This window comes from Protopterus annectens, chromosome 12.part0 (assembly GCF_019279795.1).
Source record: "Protopterus annectens isolate FY-2018-M chromosome 12.part0, PAN1.0, whole genome shotgun sequence".
NCBI classification, from domain to species: Eukaryota; Metazoa; Chordata; order Ceratodontiformes; family Protopteridae; genus Protopterus; species Protopterus annectens.
Window position 1 is genome coordinate 394206861 of NC_056746.1, and position 26785 is coordinate 394233645.

General features: G+C 40.5%; 1 protein-coding gene across 2 annotated transcripts in view; it reads left to right on the forward strand.

Annotated features, from left to right (window-relative positions):
- The window catches only part of RADIL (Rap associating with DIL domain), a 1364147-nt gene that overhangs the window by 544383 nt on the left and 792979 nt on the right, over window positions 1–26785 (forward strand). For both annotated transcript variants that reach the window (XM_044089491.1, XM_044089492.1), the window contains exon 4: window positions 5677–6348. In XM_044089491.1, coding sequence (XP_043945426.1) covers window positions 5677–6348 — 672 coding nt within the window. The remainder of the gene's footprint in view (window positions 1–5676; window positions 6349–26785) is intronic.

Genomic DNA, 26785 nt, shown 5'->3' on the forward strand with positions numbered 1-26785 from the left:
CAAGATTTACATATGGGTCCCTATCAGTTGATCAAGTTTTCGAGTTTTCAGAAACTTGAAATTCATATAACCGAGACCATATGATTGAGTTTTTGAAAACTTAAAGCTTTTGAATAGAGATTCCGATGCATTGCAGATCAGGAAATTTACCCTTTTTTCTCACTGTACTGCGATCTTGGAGTTGGTGTATATAATTTCTGGGAGGGATGCAGGGGGACTTGCCCCCACTGCAAAAACATAAAAAAGGTAGATTTCTGTGTGTTTTTATTTTATGTTCGAGTTTTTGGATACTTGATCATATGGTCTTGACCGTATGAATTTCGAGTTTCTGAAAACTCGGTCATCTGGCATAGACCAATATGGATTCACTTTATAATCTCGAAATACTGAAATCTCGGATTTCAGTATCTCGAGACTTTAAAGCCAAATATTCACAATATCGAAACGCCAAAAGCATGAAATTCAAAATTGTGACTTTTAAATACACCCTCCACCACACAAACATACACCTTCCTCCCCACACTACAAAAAAAACAACAAAATACACGCAAACACAACATCACAAATACACACACCTACCCTACATATAAGCAGGGGGCAAGCCCCCCTGCACCCCCCACACCCCCACTACTTATTATATACTAACTCTGAGGTCGCACTAAAAAGACAGACACTAAACCCACCACTACATACTCTATATTCCCCTTGTACAAACACACACCATATATGTACAACACCACCACTCTCACACTTACACACTCTCACTCTTACCTACTTACCCTATACTCATATCCCTACCCAAAACCCTTAAAAAAAACAGCACTTACCTAAATCTCCATATCTATCAACACAACGGCAGGCAAACCATATCCCACAGCACACCGCATGTTACAAACACAGCAAATCCCACGTACCGCCCCACCACAACCGCAAATTCGACACTTCGAATTTGATCAAGTGCACTTTTGGCATTTTCATCTCAAGATACTGAAATTCAAGATTTCAGTATTTCGAGATAGTAAAGTGCTTTCGTATGGATGTGTGTGTGTGTGTGTGTGTGTGTGTGTGTGTGTGTGTGTGTGTGTGTGTGTGTGTGTGTGTGTGTGTGTGTGTGTGTGTGTGTATATATATATATATATATATATATATATATATATATATATGTGTGTGTGTGTGTGTGTGTGTGTGTGTGTGTGTGTGTGTTAAAATTGCCCACATATATAAATATAAAGATACGTTTGTTTTTTACATTTTTATGAGTAAATAAGGACACATTTTCTGGCCTTTAATGAAGATCTTAACATTGTATCAGAGGATAGTATGGAGTAGGGTTCTCATATCTCAGATATTTTCCTGACAGTCAGGAAATCAGATTCTCAATAAAGAAATTTGGTGAATGCTTCCCAGTATTTGCAGTCATTTCATGTTCCCATATAGATGTAAAATATATATTTTTTGTCTTATTGTTTACTGTTTCATCTAACTTTCTAAGTTTCATTTAAGTTCTGTTGTAATAGGAGTCTTTGGTTTTCCTTAACAGGTTTTTGGCACAGTCAGCATGTGGCATATAGTAGGTAGTCTAATAAACCCAGTCCTCTTAATGCTTGTGTATTAAAAGAAAGGCAAAAAGATGTAAACATATGAGTCTTCCTTTCATAGTAGCAGAATAATGGATAGTTTCACTGGACTGTGCTTTTTACTAAACCCTGGCTATCCCAGCATAAAATATTAAACTAATCATTTATAAATATCTGATCTGCTAGTATTACTGAAATGTAATTAGTGTGTTGACTCGACTAACTTTTTATTTTTTTATTCTAATGACTTTGACCAGATACTTACAGAAAGTACTATATTGTAATGCAGATTGTAGCAAGTTATAGAGAACCAGCATCCCAGCTCTTCTTTGGAATGTCACTTAGAATAAAGCTCCCATTCGAAAGTTCCTAGCGATCTTCACCATTTTAGTGCATGAAGCCTTAAAGGACACTACAGTCCTTAGAGTGACTACTGTCAGATGTGATGCGCCCAGATGACAGAGGTCAGATTACATAATGACTGGAGCAGCAGCAGCAGGACCTGGCAGACAAAAAGTGTATATCAGCTCCCCATTCCCTCCAAATCTCACAAAACAAGCATTCTGGGGTGGCAGTCAGGATTGTTACAAAGTGTAGCAGCATGCTTTTCACTAAAAGGAAGGCCATGGCTCAAGCCATCAGGAGGCTATGTAAGATGAGTACTGCTTGTCAGTTAAGGTTGTCAGCAACTCTATTAATCTCTCATTCAGTCCAAAAGATTGCATTTGAGATATCCAAACAGCAGGCACCTTCAACAAAACATATTGACAGTGGAGCATAATCTAATAATAAACACAAACAACCTCAGTTAATGGACACTGCAAAGCCTTCTCAGGAGAACAAGGGATCAGATAATTCAAAGTCAGCAATCCTTTTTACTTTTTCTTTGGGAAAGAGAGCCCACCTATCCCTATTGCTCAAGCCAGCCAACCTTTCTACAGCAGAAAAATCAGGGGCCTGACAATATTGCTTTCCGATGCCTTTCAACACATCTAACAGATTTGTAACCATTGTAGAGGAATCTGAAGAGGTGAAATATTTTTTTTGTCTTCCCTACTCTTGATCTCATGCCATCAGATCTCACATAACTAGATTTGGTTCAAGGACACAAAAATATCAGATCTCACATAACTAGATTCGGTTCAAGGTCACAAAAATATCAGATCTCACATAACTAGATTTGGTTCAAGGACACAAAAATATGAGATCTCACATAACTAGATTTGGTTCAAGGACACAAAAATATCAGATCTCACATAACTAGATTTGGTTCAAGGACACAAAAATATCAGATCTCACATAACTAGATTTGGTTCAAGGACACAAAAATATCAGATCTCACATAACTAGATTTGGTTCAAGGACACAAAAATATGAGATCTCACATAACTAGATTTGGTTCCAGGTCACAAAAATATCAGATCTCACATAACTAGATTTGGTTCAAGGTCACAAAAATGCAGTCAAAGCCATTACAGCTGATACTAATGGAATATGCACAACATAAACTATTTTATTAATACCAAAGTGGTAGCTATTGTATGTCCCTTTGGGGAACTTTACAGAGGTCTGGAGATGGGTAGAGAGCTTTATGGTATTAAAAATTGATTCCTGTGTCTTTAAAATCTCTTGTTTTCTCTGTATGGCTTTAGGGTGCATAACTTAGACCATATAGTAAGCTTAGCGATCATGCAGGATCTGATAGATTTTTCATGGCTCTTACTCACTTGATCACTGCACGGACCATTCAGGACCCCTATTTTATTTCAAGCTGTTTCAAAAGACTGGTCTAATTACAGTGCAAACATTCAGAGGGTTAGCTACATTCATGTTCCTGCAGGTGCTAATCCTTACAAGAATTCCATTTAACTTTTTAATTTTTTCAGTTCTGATTGAATCATAATTGAAGCTTCAAAGGTCCTTATATTAACTTGACCGCTTTTGTTAACTTAAATCAGTTTATTTCCTGTGACCTTTTGCCTCTAGAGATTACTTCATTTTGACAGTGGTTCCACATGTAGTCATTCTTCTTTACAGAACTGCTGCTCTTAATGTTCCAGTCTATAAATTAACAGCATAACTATAGCTTCCACTATCATACTTGGTAGGAACCACTACTTATGAAGTGTTTTTTTCTCGTGTGTAACTAGTGTATATAGTTTACAACATCTCAGAATATTATACCTTGTAATCATGTCCAATACTAACCAACCTAAATGTTACCATAAGTATGTCAGTGACAGCATTAAATGGTAAATAAGTGAATACTGCAGAGATTTTGAAACAACTGGATGCCTTATATACTCTTATGATTTCTGAAGTATGTACCAAACACTTCATTTTTTTTGAATACACAAAAAAAACTGTTACTTGTTACTGATATATTACTGAAAAGTATGAAATGAATTATAACTGACATTTGAGTTTAATGGACGAAAAGCACAAGCTACAAAAAAGAATAATTACACTAGTACTAGCTGAGTGAATACAATTTAGACAAAATTATTAAAACTTTTATAAAAAGAATTGTGAAATGTTTAGAAATATTTTCAGTGAATGAAACCATAGTTTAAGCAGTACCCTAAATATGTGGATTTTAGTTATCCAAAGTACAACAGTTGATTTGAAACAATGGCAATATCGTTGAGTGTAATGCATCACTTACAGCAACATTAAAATTTGCCATTAGAGTGGTTGTCATAATGAGAGGTGACAGGCTTTGTAATGGATTAACAACTGGATTATATGAAACTAAATTACTGAGTACGTTATGGCCATGTTGATGTGAATGGGTCATAAAAGGAAAGTTACTCTTCAGACTAGTCTTTTAGTTTTTTTTTCTTTGCATTATGATATAACACCAAACATCCGTATCTGCTTCTGAAAGAAATTACTGATTTCAGTTCCCAATTTGCATTCCTGCCTAAACTATATCAATGTATCTTGCTTTTAAAGTCAAAAGTTGACTTGTTCTGTACAGGCAAAATAATGTAGCATGCTGTAATTATTTGGAATATTTGTCATATCATGTATGTTCAGATTAGTTATATAATTTTCCTTCATAGTACCTGTAGAATTGTTGGTAACTTGCAACTGGTTTTAAGTGTGCTGCTTGACTTCGGTTATGGCTTACTTTCAATTCAGAATGCTTGGTTTACTTATTTATTTATTTAATTAATTTGCCCTATCCCTGTTTTTTTTTCCTGGCATTGTCCATAAAGAGGGAACTGAACACCCAAGTCTGTAGACATGCATGTTTCCTTCAGTGCCACCCTGATTGGCTTTCTGTTATGCACTTCATTTTCCCCAGACTGTCTCATTGAGAAGGGACACCACTTTCATAGTGTTTGTTTTAATGTGGTGTGTGTGGTTGGGCTACACTTAAAACCATCAGCTATTCATTTCTCCATCCCACTGCCAACCCTCTACCTTCTGGGCAACTAACTGATTTTGTTTAAGCGGCAGCAGTACAGATGAGTACCATGCATCTCCAGCAGTGAGCTGGCCAAACGGATTGGTTTACTGCTCAGTATGCTCAGGGGGGTCTATATTATATAGTCGAACAAGCAACATGTCGACTTACCTAAAATCGACCCGTATTTGTCGAAGCTGCACAACATCGAATGGCCAAAACATCTATTTCTTTCTAAGGGAAAGAAATCGGTAGCCCAACCACACACACCACAATAAAACAAACACTATGAAAGTGGTGGGCTTTGCCACCAACACCCCCCCCCAACTAAATATACTAACTCCGAGATTGCACTACAGTCGGGAAGAGGGCAGATTTAAAAGAACAGCCAACCGATTTCTTTCCCTTAGAAAGAAATCGATGATTTGGCTGTCCGATGATGTGCAGCTTCAACAAATACTGGTCGACTAAAGGTGAGTCAACATTCTGCTTCTTCGCATAAATAATATAGACCCTGCTCAGGATGCATGTTCTTGTAACTCCCAGGGTCCATTCTGCAACTGTAATCATTTAGATGGTTCCCACAGTAAGCGAGAATTTTAAAGACATGAAATGACTCTCAGATGTCTACATTTCTGGGTTTTAGTGATGTTTGATTTTGTTTTATTCTTTTTCTTTTTCCTGTAGGACAATTTGGTTTACATTTTGAATCGGGACCATTTTGCCTTGGGTAAAGAAACACTTTCTGCAAAACCCAATATCGTGCTGTCAGCCCCTGACATTCTTCCACTTCACTGCAAAATCAGAAGAATTAAGCAGTTTAACAGAAGTGGGAAAAGGGCAGAAGAAAAGATGGTTTTGGAACCAGTTGCTGGAGCCAGTGTATTAATCAACTTCCGTGAAGTTCGGAAACCCTGCCAGCTCCATCACAGAGACCTTTTGTCAGTTGGACTCTACTATATTTTTTTGTATAAAGATCCTTCCAATGCCAAACCTTTATCAATCCAGACACTGCTGAACCTAAAAGTAATGAACGCTCCTCCTGAAGAGGTTGGTTCCATCTGTAGGAAGTGTGGTTCCCTACTAAAGGAAAGGCCCACTGCCCACAGAATGCACAGGATCTCCAAGTACAACAGGAGTTCTCAGAGAAGGAAGGTACAGCTGGAATATGAGAGCTCATTTGAGGACATGCTGCTGGACAGAATTATGAGCCTAATTGAACCTGGAGGGGATGACTTTAAATTGACCCCTGCTTTCTTGTTCTGTTTGTGCATTCAGCACTCTGCTTCTGCTTTCAGCCCAGGAAATTTTAGCCAGCTTCTTTTAAAGATTGCAAAAAGGATCCAGTCTGCAGCATGGGTGAGTGCATTATTATTTTTCAACTATGTTTAGGATAGTTATGAGATTTAAGAGTGTGAACATTTTTTTTTCCATTATTAACAATTTTATTGTCAACATGCTGTTGAGTATGCATGTGACTTTTGCTTTATCACAGCCTACTTACTGTACTTTATTATTGTAGTGCAGTATATGCTTCTGTCTTTCCTTTTAGATAAGATTGTGCTTTCATATCCAGCAACTCACCAGTACATGTTTTCCTTTATCCACTGCTGCACGCATCATATCATGCTTGGCATTTTGGGTTCTCAAGGAACTCAATGTGGGATCTATTTTTTTAGCTGCATTATCCCTTGCTAATATCACCTAATTGTAGTGGCAACTTGATTGTCCCCTACCAATTTAATTTCTTCTACTATCCAGTCTTATTTTTCATACACCTGCCTATTGTATAGGCAGTGGTATTGCTGGAAAAAGCACACTCCTGTCAAAGTGACTTTCTAAGCTTCAGGCTTATTCCCAGAGTGCTGTTTGGTATTAGTGGTTCACAAGGGAGTTGATTTGTAGCAAATGGCACATGCTGGAGACTGAAAGGTTGTATCAAAGTACAACGTAAAGGCAGGTGGCATGGTCCTGAGTAACAGCAACAAGTAGAAGATAAGGAGAACTCATTTCAGCATGTCGCTCATGCAGTGTCCACTATATTATCTACTGCCAAGCATTAGCAGACCGGAGTTCCACTGTGGCGTCCCCTATCCGGGAAAGGCCGAAAGACACAACAACTTCTGTATACACATCCTTTCTTTCCTCACAAGCATAATGGGGACAAGTAGCCTTAGTGACAGTGTGTGCAGCAACATGCACATGTATGATATTTACAAAAGATAAAATGTGCAGATAGTTACAAACAATGCTATTATTCATTCAGTACTTCTTTCTATACATAGAGCAAGCAGCATAACTCGCAGAACCTATTAAAATGGATGTGCTAAATCTTCATTTACGTGTAAGGGGTTACTAAATAAAATAAGGATAACACTTTAGAGGTGCTGCACAGTAGGAAATGCTTAGTCTTGCTGCTTCACAAGCTTTGCTTTTGATAGCTTATGTTGTGGAGTGACTGAAGAGTGCATGTCCTACACATGTCTATGTACATTTTCAGAGAGTGCTCTGATTTATTCCCACGTCTCAGAGATATGGTATTATGTGAACTGGTGATCCTGTAAATTGCTTGTAGTGTGTGTGTGTGTGTGTGTGTGTGTGTGTGTGTGTGTGTGTGTGTGTGTGTGTGTCTGTCTGTCTATGTGTCTGTGTGTACACTGCAATGGACTAGTGTTCCATCCAGGAATGGTTCTCTGCTTTATGCCTTCTGTTTGCTGGGATAGGCTCTGGCTCTCATATGAGTCTGAATAGGATAAAGCAGGTTTCAGAGAATAAATAAATAAATATATAAAGGTAAAATTCATCATTTTCCCCCATTAGTTTTCTGATGCAATTAAAAATGGTTTAACTGGCTGAAGTTTAACCTTGCAAATACAGATTTGCCGTGGCTATTATTTTGAACTGCTAATACTCTGAACTCACTGTGTCCCTTTCTCGGAAATGCTGTGACAACAAAGTTGATTGAAGTTAAAAATGGATGGAGAGGATCTCACCCACATAGAGGACAAGGGGCGTTGCCCCCTCCCCCCCAAAAAAATGTTTGCAGTGTGTGTAGCCTGAGTTCACAGTGGCTATCTTGTATCTTGATCTTCCTGAAGAGCAGTTGGATAGAACTTAACTGAACAATCAGAACTGCTCAAGTTTAGGGGTAGCACAAAACAATGGTGTGCTATTTTGGGGATATTCACCTTTTTTCACTGTTGAGCAACTGTGGAGTTAGCATATACATGTCCAGGGGTGTACAATGAGGTAGGGTTTGTATTTTCAGCTGATTTCAGTTTTTAGTTTGTTTTACAGCAAGTTAATGTTCTTACTACAGTTTTTTGATGGTTTGTTACAGAGGTATGGTATTTTAGTCTGTAAAGGTAAAGTTGACTGGTTTTGTTGTTTACTAAGTCTTTGCTGTGATACAAAATCATCCATATCTACGTACAGCAGGTTTGTGCTAGTCACATTATGTAGGACAAACCTGTGGCTGTATTATTCTCATGTGAAAAGTAATTATACACATTCAACCAGCTATAAACTACCACTGAGAAATAGAAGCCATGACAGAAATAAAGTCTAACTTTATTCTATTTCATTGAAGTCTGACTTACCTTAGAGCAGCACATCTATAGTTTGCTGTGTTCCCTTCCAGTCATAAAAAAAACAGAAAACCAAGTACCTCCTCACAGTTTAAATAGACAAATGTTCCCACTTCACACGAACCAGCCAATGATCAGTGGTTTAACTTTTTTGGTTAATACTCGGGTTTTTGATTGGAGTATAGTAATTCTCAAAAGGAAAAAACATCCTTTGCTTGTCAATAGATCTCACATGCTTTAATGAAAAATAAAGTCCTCTTTCTTGGAATCCTGTTCAGAACTTTCTGCTAAAAGTATGAAGTACACAGATAAAAGCTTTACTTTAAATGCATCTCCACTGCCGGTAGTAAATGTTTGGGTTGTTTTCAGAGATGATAGACTGTTTTTCTCTACTCCTTTTCACTGCTTGCCTATGCGCCTCTGTACTGTCTGCTCAATAAGCTCGATCCTGATCAGGAATGTTTATGCAATTACAATTTTATTTATGAATGTCTAGAAACATTGTCATTTAATACAGAACTCTATTTCATAGGTTCATAGGCTCATACTAGGCTATCTGCCCTAGGGCATTTATAAGGCTAGCCAGAGTGTGTTTGGCTTTCGCCACCCATTTTAAATTAATTTTGCTATGCCCTTTTTCGAGGTTAGTATACTGTGTCTCTCTGTCTAACAGTGACACAGAAGTGATACTCGGGGTAAACCTACGATCTCCCATCCACTCATCAAGATTCCTCTTGAAGAGAGTCAATGAGGGACTCTGCCTAACCTGGACTGGGATTTTATTCCAGAGTGAAGGGAGCTTCTGGGTTATGAATCTGTCCCTCCAGCATGTCCTATTTATTTCAGTGCTGAGGTTCAAGTCTCTCGAGCGCGTAGCTCGATGGGATTTGGATTTTCTGAGGTGCAGCATGTCCATTAATTCCGGGATGGACATGGCTTTATACGTCAGGCACAGATCGCCTCTGAGCAGGCAGTATGCCACTGAGTAGAGCTGGAGTTTCTTTAACCGGGCAGCATATGGCATCTGTTTGAGCCCTTTGATCCTCTTGGTGAGGTACTTTTGGGGTCTTTCCAGTTGCTGCAGGTGTCTGGTAAGGTACATCCCAAAAGGGGCATTGTATTCAATTATGGGCCTGATGAGGGATGAGTAAAGAGGCACGATGACCTCCCCTGATCTAGATGTGAATCCCTTCATGATTAGGTGGGCTATATAAAATGTTTTTCTAACCACTTTGGCCACGTGGTTGTCAAATGAGAGATTGCTATCAACTTGGGTCCTCAGGTCCCTAATTACTTCTTCTGTACTTAATGGATTACCACCTATGTGGTAATTTGTGGGCACTTTGTTTTTGCCAAAGGGGATGACTATACACTTTTTGGCGTTTAGCTTGAGGCCATGGCTCTGGCACCAGTTGTCTGTTTCTATGAGGCCCTTTTGGAGGATGCTTGTGTCGGCTGGAGAGTCGAGTATGGTGCCCAGTTTGCAGTCATCTGCGAACTTGGTCAGCCACAGTCCTTCCGTGTTGGCCTGTACCTCCGAGAAATATATACCGAACAAGAGAGGTCCCAGGACTGAGCCTTGTGGGACGTCACTTGTAACTGGTTTGGAGTCTGACATGGCTCCAGCAATTCTAACCATGTGGGTTCTGTCCTTGAGCCAGTTTGCAACCCATCTAGTGACATAGGGGTTTATATTTAAGCTGGTGAGCTTATCTATAATGCCCGAGTGGGGTATTGTATCGAAGGCTTTTGCGAGGTCCAGGTAGGCTGTGTGGACCACCTTCCCCTCGTCAATGGCCTTGGTGACTGTTTCAAAAAAATCAACCAGGTTTAAGAGGCAGGATCTGCTCTTAACAAAGCCGAACTGGGTAGGATCCAGTGTCTGTAGGTCCCCAATATCTTTATTTATGAGGTCCATGATGATCCTTTCCATAGCTTTGCAGACCAAGCTAGTTAGGCTTATGGGGCTATAGTTTCCAGGATCTGTTGAGGCACCACCTTTGTGGAGAGGGACTACTGTTGCTGTACGCCACTCTTTGGGTACATATCCTGTAGTAAGGCTGAGATTGAACAGTAGTTTTATGTTTGGGTTTAGCTCTTCTCGGAGTTCATGTAGGACGCAGCCCGGGACACCGTCTGGTCCCATTGATGCTGTGTTTTTTGCTTTGGAGAGGGCAGCTCTTACCTGAGCATCTGAGATGTCAGGGGGGAAGCACTCTGCTGGGATGGATATTTGCCCTTTTGGGGGGAGGGGGGGGGGGTTTGAGCTGAACCTGTCAGCTAGGATGTTGGTAATGTCTGTGGGTTCGGTGTATTTTTTGTCATTTTGGACTAATTCTGTGCATATCTGGGAATTCCCACCCAGGTTCCTAACATAACTAAAGAAAGCCTTGTGATTATCCTTAGTGTCCTGTGCAATTTTTCTCTCGAAGCTGGCCTTAGACGATTTTATGAGTGCCCGTAGTTTTTTGCTAATACTGATCAGAGATGCCTTCCCTTTTTGGGATTTTGCTCTATCATGTAGTAGCTTCCTCCTTCTATTGTATAGTTTGTTTATGGCTGGGGTCCACCAGACAGGACGTCTGCCTTTGGAGGATTGGGTCTTGGTTTTATTTGGGATTGCATGATCCATGCATTCCTGAAGGTGTTCATAGAATGCGTTTATAAAGGATTCTGCGGTCTGGGCCGTATTTTCCACAGGCCCGGGGGCTTTGAAGGATTCCACCTCGGTTTTGAGGAGTGTGAAATTTGCTTTAGAGAAGTTTTTCACTGTGGTTTTCAGGGCAGGGGGTGGAGTCGGGATGTGAATATCCAGTGAGATTAGTTTATGGTCTGATCTTAACCAGTGAGGGATACACTTCTGGTCTGGAGCATAGTCCCCATGTTGGTGATGATCAGGTCCAGTATGTTTTCCCCTCTTGTGGGAATGGTAACAAGTTGTTCCATAGCATTTGAATTTATAAATTCTAGGAACCTTTGGGCTATGGTGTTGGAGCTAGAGTAATGCTCCCAGTCTATGTTTGGGTAGTTGAAGTCGCCCAATATAATGGTGTTTGGAGTGACCTTCATATTTTCCAATGTTCTCAGGAAGGCCAAGTGGGGTTCCTGGGTTTGGGAGGGTGGTCTGTAGCAGGCTATAAACTGGAAGGCAGTTTTACCCACTGTTAGTTGCACATGGATAGTCTCTGATGCTTCGTGCTGTGCCACCAACCTGGAGGTGTGGGTATCTTTGACGAATATTGATACTCCCCCTCCTTTTGTGGTTCGGTCCAAGTTTTGGGGCCAAAAAGCATGGTATGAGGTATAACCTGGTAATGCTGGGGTGCTCTCGGGAGCCTTGAACCAGGTTTCTGTTACTGCACAGATATCGATGTTCTCCATGCTAAGGAGAGTTTCAAGTGCATGCATCTTGAGGTTTAGACTTCTGGCATTGAGTAGCATTACTCTTAGTTTCTTATCCCTTGTGATACCTATGGAGGTGGGTTTGTCTTTTGAGCCTTGCCTAAAAAAGGCACTATGGGGGTGGCAAGAGCCTTTGCCAATATCTGAAAGCCCAGGGGTGACAGGTGCAAGCCGTCCTTAGCGAAGCATCGTGGCTTGTCGAGCATGTCATCCCAGGCTGACAGGCATTGGATCCCCTTTGAATGACACCAATACTTAAGCCAATTGTTGAAATTGATCATCTTGTCTTCATATTGTGGCATCATTCTTGGTGAGGGTAAGATGCTACTCAAGGTCAGGGTCATACCGGCCTGGGCTACATGCTCAGAGAGCTCCTCTATGTCTCTTTTCATGTAGTCCAGGGAAGTACGTCTCAGGTCATTCACACCAGCATGGACAATGACTGAGTCATATTTGTACTTGCCTTGGATTGACATGAGTGCTTGTGTTATGTGGCATATCCTAGCACCCAACAGGCAGCTCACTGTGACCTTCTCCTTGTTCAGCCTGGTGAGAGGGACGTCAGTGTGCCTGACGATAGAGTCACCTATTACAAGTGTATCAGGTGTGTTGTTTAGCCTTAAGGGCTGTGACTGTTTGGCACACTGACTTTGTGAGCTATGTGTTGCACGTGTTTTGTTTTGGGGTAGCGGTTGCTTGGGTGTCTGCTTTGGAGGCCTCTGCTGCTTAGGCAGATTTTTATTTAGAGCCTCCGAGTATGTTTTTGTGTGGTTATGTGTTTGGTTTGCTGTCATGGTAGGTCTATGTGAGACTGGAATTGTAGTGAATGTGGTTTCCTTCTCCTCCTGACTGGTTTCGCCAGTACTGAGTTGAGAGAGCTTAGCCTCCAGTATGGCTATATGGTTGCATCTCTCACATGTGTTGGAATTTGTTGGGAGGAGGAGAGGGTTGTCTGTGTACATGAGGCAGTTGTAACATTGCCTCAAGATTCCCAGATTCACCAGCTGGACCGGAGAGGAGATTGACAACTGACCTTTGGACTTGCTAGAATAGTATTGGGAATTCCTTTATAATTGAAAAAAGGGCCAATGGGGAACGAGGAACTCAAGGGGAGTTTGTGAGGGTGTAGTGCTTTTAATATTTTAGTGCTGACTTATATAATTGCTTTAGTGAGCAAGTGCCAGGTAACTTAAATGCAATGTGTTACAGGTAACTTAAATGCAAAAACGACAAACAGTAACTTTCTTTCAAGTGAAACAAGGAAATAAGTACAGTAAGCAATGCAGATATCACTAGGGATCCACAGAAGTGCTGAAAAGCCGCGTTTTAGGTGGAATTAGCATTTCAGGGAAATAACAAGCAAACAAACAACAAGCATACAAATAAAGCTAGATTCAACAGGCCTGGATCTAGTCTATGCTACAGCAAACAAGGTGTACCAATTTCAGTAAGAAACAGTTCAAATACACCTTGTTTGCTGTAGCATAGATCCAGAATCTAGCTAACTGTTTGTATAACTTGAGCACTAATCCAGGCATTCTTTAAAGTATTCAATTGTATCTATTACTGCTTGGTAGTAACTTGATTAAAGTGTAGCTATCATTCTAAGTCTTTTGGATTAAGCACTTGGGCTTCAGACCAGTTGTAGCAGGCACTATAAGCCTTTAATCAGAATTCCCAGCTCAGAAGGGCAGAGTCCAGCCTCTCCTCCCACAAGAGTGCAGACCACGAACCTTCTTAATGTAAAATAACTGGCCTGAAGCCCAAGTGCTTAAACCAGAACTAATACACTTTTAGAATAACAGACACTGAGCCCTCAATCAGCAGTTCACAACTTAGAAGGATGTAAGCTACCTGTCCTGCCACCACAGTGCAGGCCACAAACCTTCCTAATGTAAAACAACTGGTCTGAAGCCCAAGTGCTTAATCCAAAAGACTTAGAATGATAGCTACACTTTAATCAAGTTACTACCAAGCAGTAATAGATACAATTGAATACTTTAAAGAATGCCTGGATTAGTGCTCAAGTTATACAAACAAAGCTAGATTCAGCAGGCCTGGATCTAGTCTATGCTACAGCAAACAAGGTGTACCAATTTCAGTAAGAAGCAGTTCAAATATGCAGGCACTATAAGCCTTTAACCAGAAATTCCCAGCTCAGAAGGGCAGAGTCCAGCCTCTCCTCCCACAAGAGTGCAGACCACGAACCCTTTTAATGTAAAATAACTGGCCTGAAGCCCAAGTGCTTAAACCAGAATTAATACACTTTTAGAATAACAGACACTGAGCCCTCAATCAGCAGTTCCCAACTTAGAAGGATGTAAGCTACCTGTTCTGCCACTACAGTGCAGACCACAAACCTTCTTAATGTAAAACAACTGGCCTGAAGCCCAAGTGCTTAAACCAGAATTAATACACTTTTCGAATAACAGACACTGAGCCCTCAATCAACAGTTCCCAACTTAGAAGGATGTAAGCTACCTGTCCTGCCACCACAGTGCAGGCCACAAACCTTCCTAATGTAAAACAACTGGTCTGAAGCCCAAGTGCTTAATCCAAAAGACTTAGAATGATAGCTACACTTTAATCAAGTTACTACCAAGCAGTAATAAATACAATTGAATACTTTAAAGAATGCCTGGATTAGTGCTCAAGTTATACAAACAAAGCTAGATTCAGCAGGCCTGGATCTAGTCTATGCTACAGCAAACAAGGTGTACCAATTTCAGTAAGAAGCAGTTTAAATATGCAGGCACTATAATCCTTTAACCAGAAATTCCCAGCTCAGAAGGGCAGAGTCCAGCCTCTCCTCCCACAAGAGTGCAGACCACGAACCGTTTTAATGTAAAATAACTGGCCTGAAACCCAAGTGCTTAAAACAGAATTAATACACTTTTAGAATAACAGACACTGAGCCCTCAATCAGCAGTTCCCAACTTAGAAGGATGTAAGCTACCTGTCATGCCACTACAGTGCAGACCACAAATCTTCCTAATGTAAAACAACTGGTCTGAAGCCCAAGTGCTTAAACTAAAAGGCTTAGAATGAGTTACACCAAGCAGTAATAAATACAAGTGAGTACTTTTAAGATGACGCAAAAGCAAAATAAAGTAGGAAGAAACACACATACAGTAAAAACAGATTTTTTTTTTTTTTTTTTTTTTTTGTTTGAGTGAGCAAATGAGATGGGCCCAGGAGCTACAGGACAGAAACAAGTGCAAATGCAGGCCTTCAAATCAGAAAGTTGAGAGAGATGGAAGACCGCCCAAATGGCCAGTAACTACCAATTCTGGGCCAGAACCACTCCTTATGTGGTAGACAGGTTACCTAGTGCTTACCACTCCCACTGATAAGCTAGAAGGCTTCCCTCCAACACAGAAAGGCTTGGGGGCTCAGATGCTTACAAATAGTCCTAGATACAGCAAATCTGTATCTGGAACACTAATTACAGGAAAGGTAGGAAACAGGCTTACAATTTTTTTTTTTTTTTTTCAGAAAAGTAGCAAAAACAGTAGTAAAAACAATTCACATGCAGTGCAAGCTGGCACACTTGAGTATGTAGCAATATTAGTCCACACACAGTCTGAAGAAATGTAATCAAATTAAAAAGAACTAAAAGCAAGTGCAGAAAGGGTTTATTAGGTAGAATGCGGTAAAGAGATGGGACTGGGGGAGTGTCCTAGATCAAATCTACAGTGGGGCGGGCACTGCAAAAGCCACCAAATTTAACGACAACTAAGAACAGGGAGGGGGGTGGGGAAAAGTTTCAACAGAGATGTGAGGAATCAGAGTGCAAATTATAAAACCAAAAAAATATATACTGATCTCTGTATATTTGCAGAACACTAAGACAACAGATATCTAAGCAACAAATTAGCTCTATAATACAGAATAATACAGAAAAATATACTCAGCTCTATATATTTGCAGATAGTCTTGTAAGGCTGTCTCTCAATACACAGGTCCACTTTAAATGCAGACTGCTGCTATTAACAGTTCAAATTAAGGGAACCTTGAGTTAACAACACACAAGCAATAGAAACCAAAATGGGGGGGGGGTTTCAACAGAGATGTGAGGAATCAGAGTGCAAATTATAAAACCAAAACAATATATACTGGTGCACATTATATAAAGAAAACTGTTGATAAGTAAGTAAATCATCACACAATTATCTCATGAAGTTAAGAATATATTCAAATGGATATATACATTTCTGTTATACTGCTGGCCATCAGATTATAGCACATCAAAAATAAACCATTTATGCACAACTCAGTGTACCTTGGAAACAAGAGCTAACACGGTCCTGCTTGGGGGGAGGGGGGAGTCCAACTCTTCCTACTGTCTCTTTGTTCTTGCATGCGTTAGGTCAGGACTCATCGAAATGTGATTGATGATAGGGGTCTCAACAGAATGTTGCTCAACCATCTGAAGTACACCCATTCACATGTGCTTAAGTTCTGCTCTTCATAGAGTTCAGATCCCTCCCAAGTAGAAGATCCATCCTAACACCTAAATTGTTGGACTTCATTCCTGTCTCAGTCAGAGACATCCTAAAGTACTCAGACTTCAGACAACAGATCAAGGAGCACCTCTTCACCCAAACAAAATTCAACTGCACTCACTCAGGTCACATTACATGAACTCTGCAGCTCTCTCACACCCCTTTGTCTCTGTTTCATCCTTTCTTATCTCATCTTTTCATCCCCTTTACTTACTGCCTCCCTATTTCCCCTCTTCTCTTTGTATCTCTCACATTTCTTTTCCTTTCTACTCCTGTTCCTTCTGCATGCCTCTCATACATTTTCTCTGTCTTTTCCCCATGGTATCCTTTCTTGCAACTATTCTCACTTGCCTCTGCTAATGTTTTCGTACTTCTCTATATAATGATAAAGTTGTCAAAGAAGCAGTAACTGTACTCCAAGACCCTCCTGGTTGTCATGGAGAGTGAACCTGGTAACTCTACAATGGAACCTCTTTCTTGGTGCTTGGATCCTTAATCTCATCTGTTCAGTCATTGTGCAAAGTTTTTAGCCATAGGTGAGGATGAGGTTAGAGACTGACAGGTGATAGACAGCTTCATTCAAGCGCTCAGCTCTTTCTTCATCACCACAGACTGTCACAAAGCCTGCAGTACTGTCAACACTGCACCCATCTTTGGATCAATCTTTTGATCCTCACTGCTTTCAGTCATGGGCTTTCTTATTGGTCGGATTGTATGAAAACTGTTTTACTTAGCTGATATTTAAACACAGCATTTGCTGGGGTTTGTGCTCAGTCTACCAGAGCTGCTCAGAGTTTGGCATCCTTAGACAGAGATCTGAAGTCAATCTGAATGAAATCCAAGGCATGCTGTGAATTCTGCTGAAAAATAAGTATTTTATAACCTTCTTTGCACTTTTAAACTGTTTGCAATTATTTTGCCACCTACTTTAAACTGTTTTTATTGTTTGTGACTGTGTTTTCTGCACTGCCTATTTACAGTACTTGAACAATTTATAGCATTGGCTAGACTCAGAATTGCTGAATCTAGACTGTCTGGCATTTTCTGAGCACTAAAACCAGCCATCTTACCTTAAGAGGGCCCTCCTGCACCCTTGTGGCAGAAGAGTGTAGTCAATGACCCATCTGAGTTGGGGATTGTTAGAACAAGGCTCAATCTTGACTTTCCTATTGGCTGGACTGTTGAAAACTGTTTTACTTAGCTGATATTTAAACACAGCGTTTGCACATACCTGCACACCATGCAGTGAGGGTTAGCACTGTTTTGTATAAACACAAATGCTAAAAAAGTCAAATTTTTCCTAGGAAACCCTTTTAAGCTTCCCTGCTTCTCCCTGCTGCCTAGAGAGCAACCCAGCTGCTCTTTTTGAGGTGCTGGTGCAGGTTTCTACCCCTAATCCTTCCACAGATTAGCTGATTTTACTAGTTCTACAGCAGAACCTAGTCCATCTACCCCACCCTCCACCACTTATTATAGAATGCACCTGACATAATGGAAGGTCAGTTTCCTATCATTTCTCCAGCCAGCCTTATTGACATGGGCATCCTGAGGCAATGCCTTATGTATACAGAAAACCTACTACACCTAAAACATGTAAATACAATATGTGAGAGATGTATCGATTCTATATATCTGGAATCAATGCTCTCTGTCTCACATTATGTAACAAATACCAAACAGGTTGTCAGCACCCATGCTCCACCTCCCACACTTATCAAGCACACAAACCCACATACCCACATATGCAGAGGTACTCACTAGAAATATACCAAATAAGTAAAGACCTCCTAAGTGCAAACTTTCTTCACACAGTATGGTCCCAACAGCATCTAATACATGTAACACATGCATCAGTGTCTCACCCAATAAGCCCCTAAGGCAGAACATATCTAAACCAAATGTCTTGGTCATAGGTGACTCCATAGTGAGACACAGAGATGTCCCCCTCACTAGGCTGGACAAGGAGAAGGTCACGGTCAGCTGCCTGTCTCATGCCAGGATCCACCAAATCAGGCACCCACTCAAGTCCTTCAACAGTAAGTAATGTTATGACTCTGTAATAGTCCATGTTGGAGTAAATGACTTGAGACATACCTCAATGGACTATATGAAGAGAGACATGATGGAGCTTTCAGACTATATGTCCCAGGCAGGTATGTGCCTAGCCTTAAGCAGCATTCTTCCCTCATCCAGGATGATGCCACAATACAAACAAAAAATGATTTACTTCAACAATTGGCTTAGCTTCTAGTGTCAGTCCAGGGGGATCTAATGTCTGACAGTCTGGGATGATGTGGTTGATGATTGTTCATCAGTTGTTTTTACCCACAACCTGCAAAATAACAAGGAAACTAATGATACTGCATGCTTTCTTTATTAGACTGCAACATCAAAAATGATGACATATGGTAGTAGAGCATTTCCCTCATACAGAGAAAATGTTTGTCATCATCTGCTACTATTTAGCAGAGTGGATGCTTTTTGGTCACAGTGGTAAGATGATTCATGTCACTTTTAAAGTTAACTACTCCCTTACTACTACAATTATAATGTCCTCTGGCTTTCAAATGTACATTCCTTGCTGTCAAAAAAAAACGTTTATGTTGCTACCTGTGAACACTGTCCCAGCTTTTCCATAGGAAAGACGGAGAGCCCCATTAGGAAACGAGTTTATGAACATGCTTATAACATTACACAAAGAAAGGAGACCAGTGCTCTATATAGACATCAAAAAGAATGTGCAAACAGTAAGTTCAACTCTTATGTAGTCAAACAGGTAGCACAAGACCCTAGAGGTGGATCCTGGGAGGCCAAATTAGAATATAAAGAACTTTTTTGGCAAATGAAATTAGATGCAGCTAAAAGCCCGGGTCTAAACAAGAATATTAGTATTAATAGTGTTTTAAGGTTGAGGGCGGCTAAACTGTGAATCCTCCCTTACTTCCTGACAGTTACAACTAGGTTAGGAACTTTGGTAGAGCTCTAAGTTTGAATAATAAATAATATTCATGTTCACCGCGTTTATATATATTTATTTCTGTATTTTTTGCACTTTTTGTAAATTTATAACTTCTATGACAAGTTTTTATACTATTTTAAAGATTCATATATTTATTTGTATAATATAACATGACATTCACGTAAATTCTTTTATTTGAATCTGAAGGGTTAATTTGGAGGTGTGCTTATGAAACATGATTGGTATTGCAATGTGGCATACTGTTTTAAAAGTGCTTTTACTTTGTGTTAAATTTGTTCTGAGGAAGCTCGTGAGATTCCTGGGTGAAAGTGCTTAACTGTTTTAACTGATTTTACTGTTTTATGCATTTGGGTATTAAAAGGATTCAACAAGTGTTCATGGACTCTGTTTGTGGTGCTTACTGTTTGTGTCTTTAACATATATGAGCACAAATGCACTCGCCCAAAGGTTCCTGGACTTTGTTAACAGAAATACTCTGGAGCAGGTAGTCAGCACCCCCATAAGGGGCTCTAATATCCTTGACATAGTGCTCACCAACATGGGAGATCACTTCACCACCCCATGTGTGGGGCCCTCCCTGGTAAAGTTCAATCATAAATCAGTCTCGTTCAAAGTAACGATTGTACCTGGCCTACCTTCAGGAGCAAAAAGGTTAAAACATTTCTCCAAAGCAAACTGTAGCCTACTAAGTGATGGGATCAGTAGTTTCAGACCCCTTGCCAACACTGATAGCAATGACCCCTGTACTGAGGTGTACACAAATGTCATGTATAAACAGCTATATAATGTATAGACTCTGCCGTACCAGAACGGATCAAATCAAGATCCTCATGAAAAACTAAGCCACCCTGGTGGACATCAAGGATAAATAGGTTATACAAAAAAAGAAAGAAACTAATGTAAAAAAAAATAGGAAATGGTCTCAGCAATGGAAGAACTCCCTCCAAAGCATAAACAAGCAGATTAGACATCTTGTAAAGTCCTCTAAAGCTAATTACGAAACTAAATTTGCATCCCTAGCTAAGGAAAATCACAAAGCATTCTTTAGCTACATCTGAAATCTAAAAGGGAAGGACCAGCTTTGTGCCAAACTAGCTTTGGACATAGAATCATAGGAGGTTACTAGGCTATTGGCCTTGAGGCCCTTATAAGCCTAGCCAAGAGTTTAGCCCATGTTTAGACAAATTAGCACCCGATGCCCCTGTCCAGCAGGGACAGAGGTGGAACCCAGGGGTATATTTTCTGTTTCCCATCCAGTTATCCAGGTTGTGTTTAAAAAGGGGTAAAGAGGTTCTCTGCTGAGGTCCATGTGGAGAGGGAATCTATTCCATAGACAGGGGAGTCTCTGGTACACAAATCTGTCCTGCCAACAAGTCTTGTTGATGTCACAGACCAGGTTGAGACCAAGCATGTGGGTTACTCAAGTGGAGCTTGACTTGGGGATATGCAGCAGTCCCATCAAAGTGGGGGCAGTGATCACCTTGTATGCCAGACAGAGGTCACCTTTGAGGAGTCTGTATGAAACTGAGTAGAGGGGTAGAGCTTTTAGCCTATCTGTGTATGTTAGTTGTTTGAAGCCCTCGATTCTGCTGGTGAGGAACCTCTGTGGTCTCTCCAACTGCTGCATGTGCTTTGCGAGGTACATGCTGAAAGGGGGGTTGTACTCAATAATGGACCTTATAAGGGAAGAACACAGGGATGTTATGACCTCCTTGTCCCTGGATGAGATACCTTAACTTATGAGGTGGGCCATGTAGAAGGCTTTCCATACAGCAGAAGCAACATGGTGGTCAAAAGTCACGTTGCTATCAACCTGGGTGTCCAAATCCCTCATGACTGATTGCATGCATAGGACATTGGTATTAATGTGATAATATGTGGAAATATCACTCACCCCAAAGAGGATGATGCTGCATTTTTTGGTATTCAGCTTGAGACCATGTTTCTGGCCCCAGTCATTTTGTCTGAGTGAGACCCTCTTGGAGGATGTCCACATCACTAGGGGAACTGATGACAGCACCCAGCTTGCAGTCATCTGCAAACTTGGTCAGCCATAGCCCACTGGTTTTGGCCTGCACCTTAGAAAAATATATCCCAAATAACAGAGGCCCCAAGACCGAACCATGGGGTATGCCGCTTGTTACGGGTCTACTGCTTGTGGTGGCTTCTCCTGTTTTGACTACATGAGTTCTATCAGTGAGGCGGTTTGCTACCCATCTGGTAACATATGGATTGATGCCTAGTTGAGAGAGTTTATCTATTATGCTCGAGTGGGGAATAGTGTCAAAGGCTTTGGCCAGGTCAAGGTAGGCGGCATGCACCATCTTCCCCTTATCCATGGCTTTGGGGACTGTCTCAAAGAAGTCAACCAAATTTAGCAGACATAACCTCCCCTTGATGAAGCCAAACTGTGTGGGATGAAGTGTTTGGAGGTTGCCAATGTCCCTGTTAATGAGGTCCATGATAATGCATTCCATGGCCTTGCAGATTAGGCTAGTTAGGCTGATGGGTCTATAATTTCCCAGGTTGAATAGGGTGCCTAATGGTGCTGCAAGTTCCTGCCTGAGTTCACGTAGGATGCAGCCTGGGATGTTATTGGGTCCCATGGAGGCTGTATTTTTTGCCTTTGAGAGAGCAGTGATGACCTGTCCCCCTAGATATAAGGGGAAGTGGGCAGGCACTGGGGATATCCTGTTTTACTGATAGGGGACAGGGGGTAAACTTTTCACTGAATCTATCAGCCAGCAAGTTTGCTATATCTATGGCATTTGTATATGTTGTGGCCTTGACTACCAGTTCTGAACAGATCTGGGTGCTTCCTTTGAGGTTGTGGACATATCTGAGGAGGGCCTTATGATTGTCTCTAGTAGATGTGGCCAATTTAGACTCAAAGTTTGCTTTGGAGGATTTCACTAGTGTTCTTATTTGCTTGTTCAGGCTAAGGAAACTTTGCTTCCATTTGGGCACCTGCACCTTCTTTATCTTGCACAGCAATGTTTTCATTTTGTTATATAGTTTATTTATTGCAGATGTCCACCAGAAGGGTTTACTCTTCCTTGCAGAGGATGATTTAGACCTGTCAGGGATTCCTGATTCCATACATCTATATAAATACTCATATGGTGCTTTAGTGAGGTGCCAGTTCCTACAGAGGGGGAGGGGGATGTGAAGCTGTTTATACCATGCCTCAGGAGGGTTTAATCAGCTTTTGAGAAGTTTTTGTCTCTGATCCTAGGTGGGGGGGGGGAGATGGTAACTTCGAAATTGACCACTTTGTGGTCGGATCTTACCAGGGAGAATGATACTATAGGGATGCCGCAGTGGTTACTCATGTTGGTTAATACCAAGTCCAAGATATTATCATCTCTTGTAATCGACTAGCTGTTCCTAGGCATTTGCATTGACTAAGTCAAGAAATCTCTGGGCATTTGTGTTCTGGCATGAGTAGTTCTTCCAATATATGTTTGGGAAGTTAAAGTCACCCAGGATCAGGGTAAAGGGTTGAATCTTGATAGATTCAAACAGGTTCAAATAGGTGGATTGGGCATATTGAGTCATATTTGGGGGCTGGTAGCTAGCTATGATTTGAACAGAGGTATTGTCAATGGTTAACTGCACATGGAGTGTCTCCTGTGCATCATACTGTTTGATCAGGCTGGAGGTGTGTTTGTCTTTAATGTATATTGAAACTCTACCTTCGTTGGCTTTACTGCCCACAGTCTGGTGTCTGAATGTATGATAGGATGAGTAAGCAGGTAAGGCTGGGGTGCTCTCCACAGCTTTGAACTAGGTTTCTGTGATTGCACAGATGTCAGCATTTGCTTGCAATTAATGCAGTTTTATGTTTAGACTCCTAGCGTTTAGCAGCATGACCTTTAATTTGTGATTTGTTGAAATTTTTATGTTGGTAGTTTTAACCTCATCACTTTTCCTAAAAAAGGCACTATAGTGGAGGCAAGAGCCTTTGCCAGAAGCTTGAAGCCCAGGTGAGACAGATGCATGCCATCTCTGGCAAAGCATTGTGGTCTGTCAATCATATCTTCCCAGTCTGTCAGGTACTGGATCCCCCTGGAATGACACCAGAAACTAAGCCAATTGTTAAATTCAATCATTTTTTTGTTTGTACTGAGGCATCATTCTGGGTGACGGCAGAATGCTGCTTAAGGCTAGGGACATACCTGCCTGGGACACATAATCAGTGAGTTCAATCATGTCTCTCTTCATATAGTCCAGAGAGGTACGTCTCAAGTCATTCACACCAACATGGACTATGACAAAGTTATAACTGTACCTGTTGTTGAGAGACTTGAGTGCGTATGTGATATGGCAGATTCTGGAACCTAACAGACAACTAACCATGAGTTTCTCCTTATCCAGCATGGTGAGAGGCGCATCTGCGTGTCTCACAATGGAGTCTCCTATGACTAATATGTTGGGTTTATGGTGAAGCCTTAGTGGCTGTGAGACACAGGTGTGTAGACTATACAAGGTATGTGGTGTGGAGGGCTGTGCAGATTCATGTGTGTTTCTGCCTTGGAGTTCTCCTTTGTTCAGGTATTGTTTGACCTCCACATATGTAGGTGTGTGTTGTGTAGGTGTGGGTGGTGTTTGATGTGTAGTGATTGTGTTGACAGCCTTTTTGGTGCCAAATATACTGGCTTGAGGGGGAGAGAGCTTGGACTCTAGGTTCCTAATGTAATTGCATGTCTCACAAATTGTGTTCCTAGGTGGCAGTAGTGGATGGCTGTCCGTGTACATGAGGCAGTTACTACACTGTTTCAGGATGCCCATATCAACCAGACTGGCAGAAGAAACTGTAGAAAATTGTCCATCCATATTTGTCAGAATCTGAGGGAGAAAGGGGCTGGGGGGCCTAAAGCCCAAGTGCTTAAACCAAAACTAAGAGCTTAGAATAACACTTAACAATATAGACAGGCTATAGACAAGCAGTAATAAATGCAACAGAAAAGATGCAGTTGAACACTTTAGAGAACAGGCAGCAAGTAGCAAGAAAAAGCAAAGCAAGATGAAGCAATAGAGTAGTAGGAAGAAACACAAATTAGAAAATATAAGCAGCTGAATAAAGTGTCTTGTTTTATTTTTTATTTATTTTTTTTATAAAGTAAAAAGGGAGAGAGCAGGAACAGGAGATAATTCAAGGTTAAGGGACTAAGGGTTTTGGCCTTCCCAAATGATTTCTGTATTAGGTAGAATGAGCTAAAGTGATAGAACTGGGAGGAGTGTCCCAGATCAGATCTACAGTAGGGGCTGGCAACTGCAAAAACCACCAACGTTAAAGAACATAACAGCATTGGGGGGAGGGGGGTTGGGAGAAAGAAGTTTCAGCAAGATCAGAAGACAAAATTCTGCTAGAAAATGTATAAATAATTCAGTCAAGCAAAAACAAAGAGTGCAGAACTCTGAACAGTTAAGGTGCCAAATATATACTTATCAGCTCTATATTCCAGATTGTTTGAGAAGCACTCCCAGTCAGAACACAGGGAGATTCCAGCAATGACAGTAACATTTATACTGAAACTGGGGACATTGCCAACATGCTAGCAGACAGATATGGCGAAAACTTCACCCCCCTGTCCCCACCAATCACACCCCATAACATACCTGTCACCAGTCCTTTTTCTAGTATCGCCAGAGAGCAGGTCATAGCTGCACTGTCCAAGGCGAAAAATAAAGCATCTATGGGACCGGACAACATCCCAGGCTGGTTATTAAATGGTCTAAACCAGCAGTTAGTGGAACCACTGAGCATGCTCTTCAATCTCAGTATAAGCACTGGCTTTGTCCCAGCTGGGTGGAAAACAGCAACCATAATCCCCTTGCACAAAGTGGGTTACTCAACCGACCCAAGAAACTATAGACCCATAAGCCTAACTAGCCTTATCTGCAAGGCCATGTTGACAGTCATCATGGACCTTCTCAACAAGGATATAGGTGACCTTCAAACTCCTGACTTGACCCAGTTTGGCTTTGTTAAGGGCAGATCTTGACTGCTAAAACTGGTGGACTTCTTCAAGAATGTCACCAAGGCCCTGGACAAAGGCAAAACAGTTCACACTGCCTTTCTAGACCTAGCCAAGGCCTTTGACACAATCCCTCACTCAAGCATCCATGAGAAACTCAAACTGTTACTGATTCCGAAACCACAACTAAAACAAGAAAACCGCTGAGACTTGAACTCCGAACACGCTTTAATACTTTTAAACGTTTTAAAACTTTAAACAACGCTTTTTGTCCAACCTAATGGTTGAACTTCTTCAGAAATTAAAAACAAACATTAACAATCTGTTTCCAACCTGTTTATATAAAGTATCTTGATTAAAAAGCCCGCCAAAACTCAAAATGCAATTCTCAATACTTAAAGTGAAAGGCTATCTAAATAATCTATGCCTTTCTGACAAATTGTAGATGTTAATTCAAGGTTGGCATGTTAGACATACTCTAACTTACACAATTTATCCTTCACTTTATTTATAAAACTATGATAATAAAACCATTTAATAAAACATTTATATATATAGAAAACAAAACATCATGTATCATAATATCATAATCATGATGATGATGAGCGCATGCAGCACTAACGCACTAAAAATCTTACTGATGTTAAACCCAATCAATAAACTATTCAACAATAATGAAAGAATGACAATAGCAGAATAACAATAACCGAAGAACCTGATGCCCAAAATATAACCACAAAGAACATTGAGTATTATTTGTATTAAATTCTTTCTCTTGCTGTCTATGATAATCAGCAGAATACTGTAAAAATTGAATCTTTTAAGCTATTATTTCATTTGAAATTAAAAATGAAGCCATATAATAGAACTAATTGTAAACTAATACCTAAAAGGATCTTAACCATAGAGACCGAAGCCATATAATAGAACTAATTATAAACTAATGCCTAAAAGGATCTTAACCATAGAGACCTACCTAATATATGTCTAAATTGACTCTTTCATGATATTATGTTCTATGGGTCTCATTTTTAAACAAAACACTACAAATATTTATAAAAATTCTGGAAACCCATTAACTAAACTATCTTTCTAAACTTTTGAGTTTCAAGATACACATGAGGGAACATTTTTCATTAAGCCCTGGATATGTATAGGCATTCAATTTTATTTGCCATAGGAGTTTGCTCTTTTCTAAAAGTAAATTAAAAGGGCCCCCTCTCATATCTTGTCTTATCTGATGAATAACTCTAAAATTAAATTTGTGTTCAGGATGCTGCATAATGTGTCTTGCTAAAGCATTACCATCCTTTTGTAAGTTAATGCTTCTAAGATGTTCGT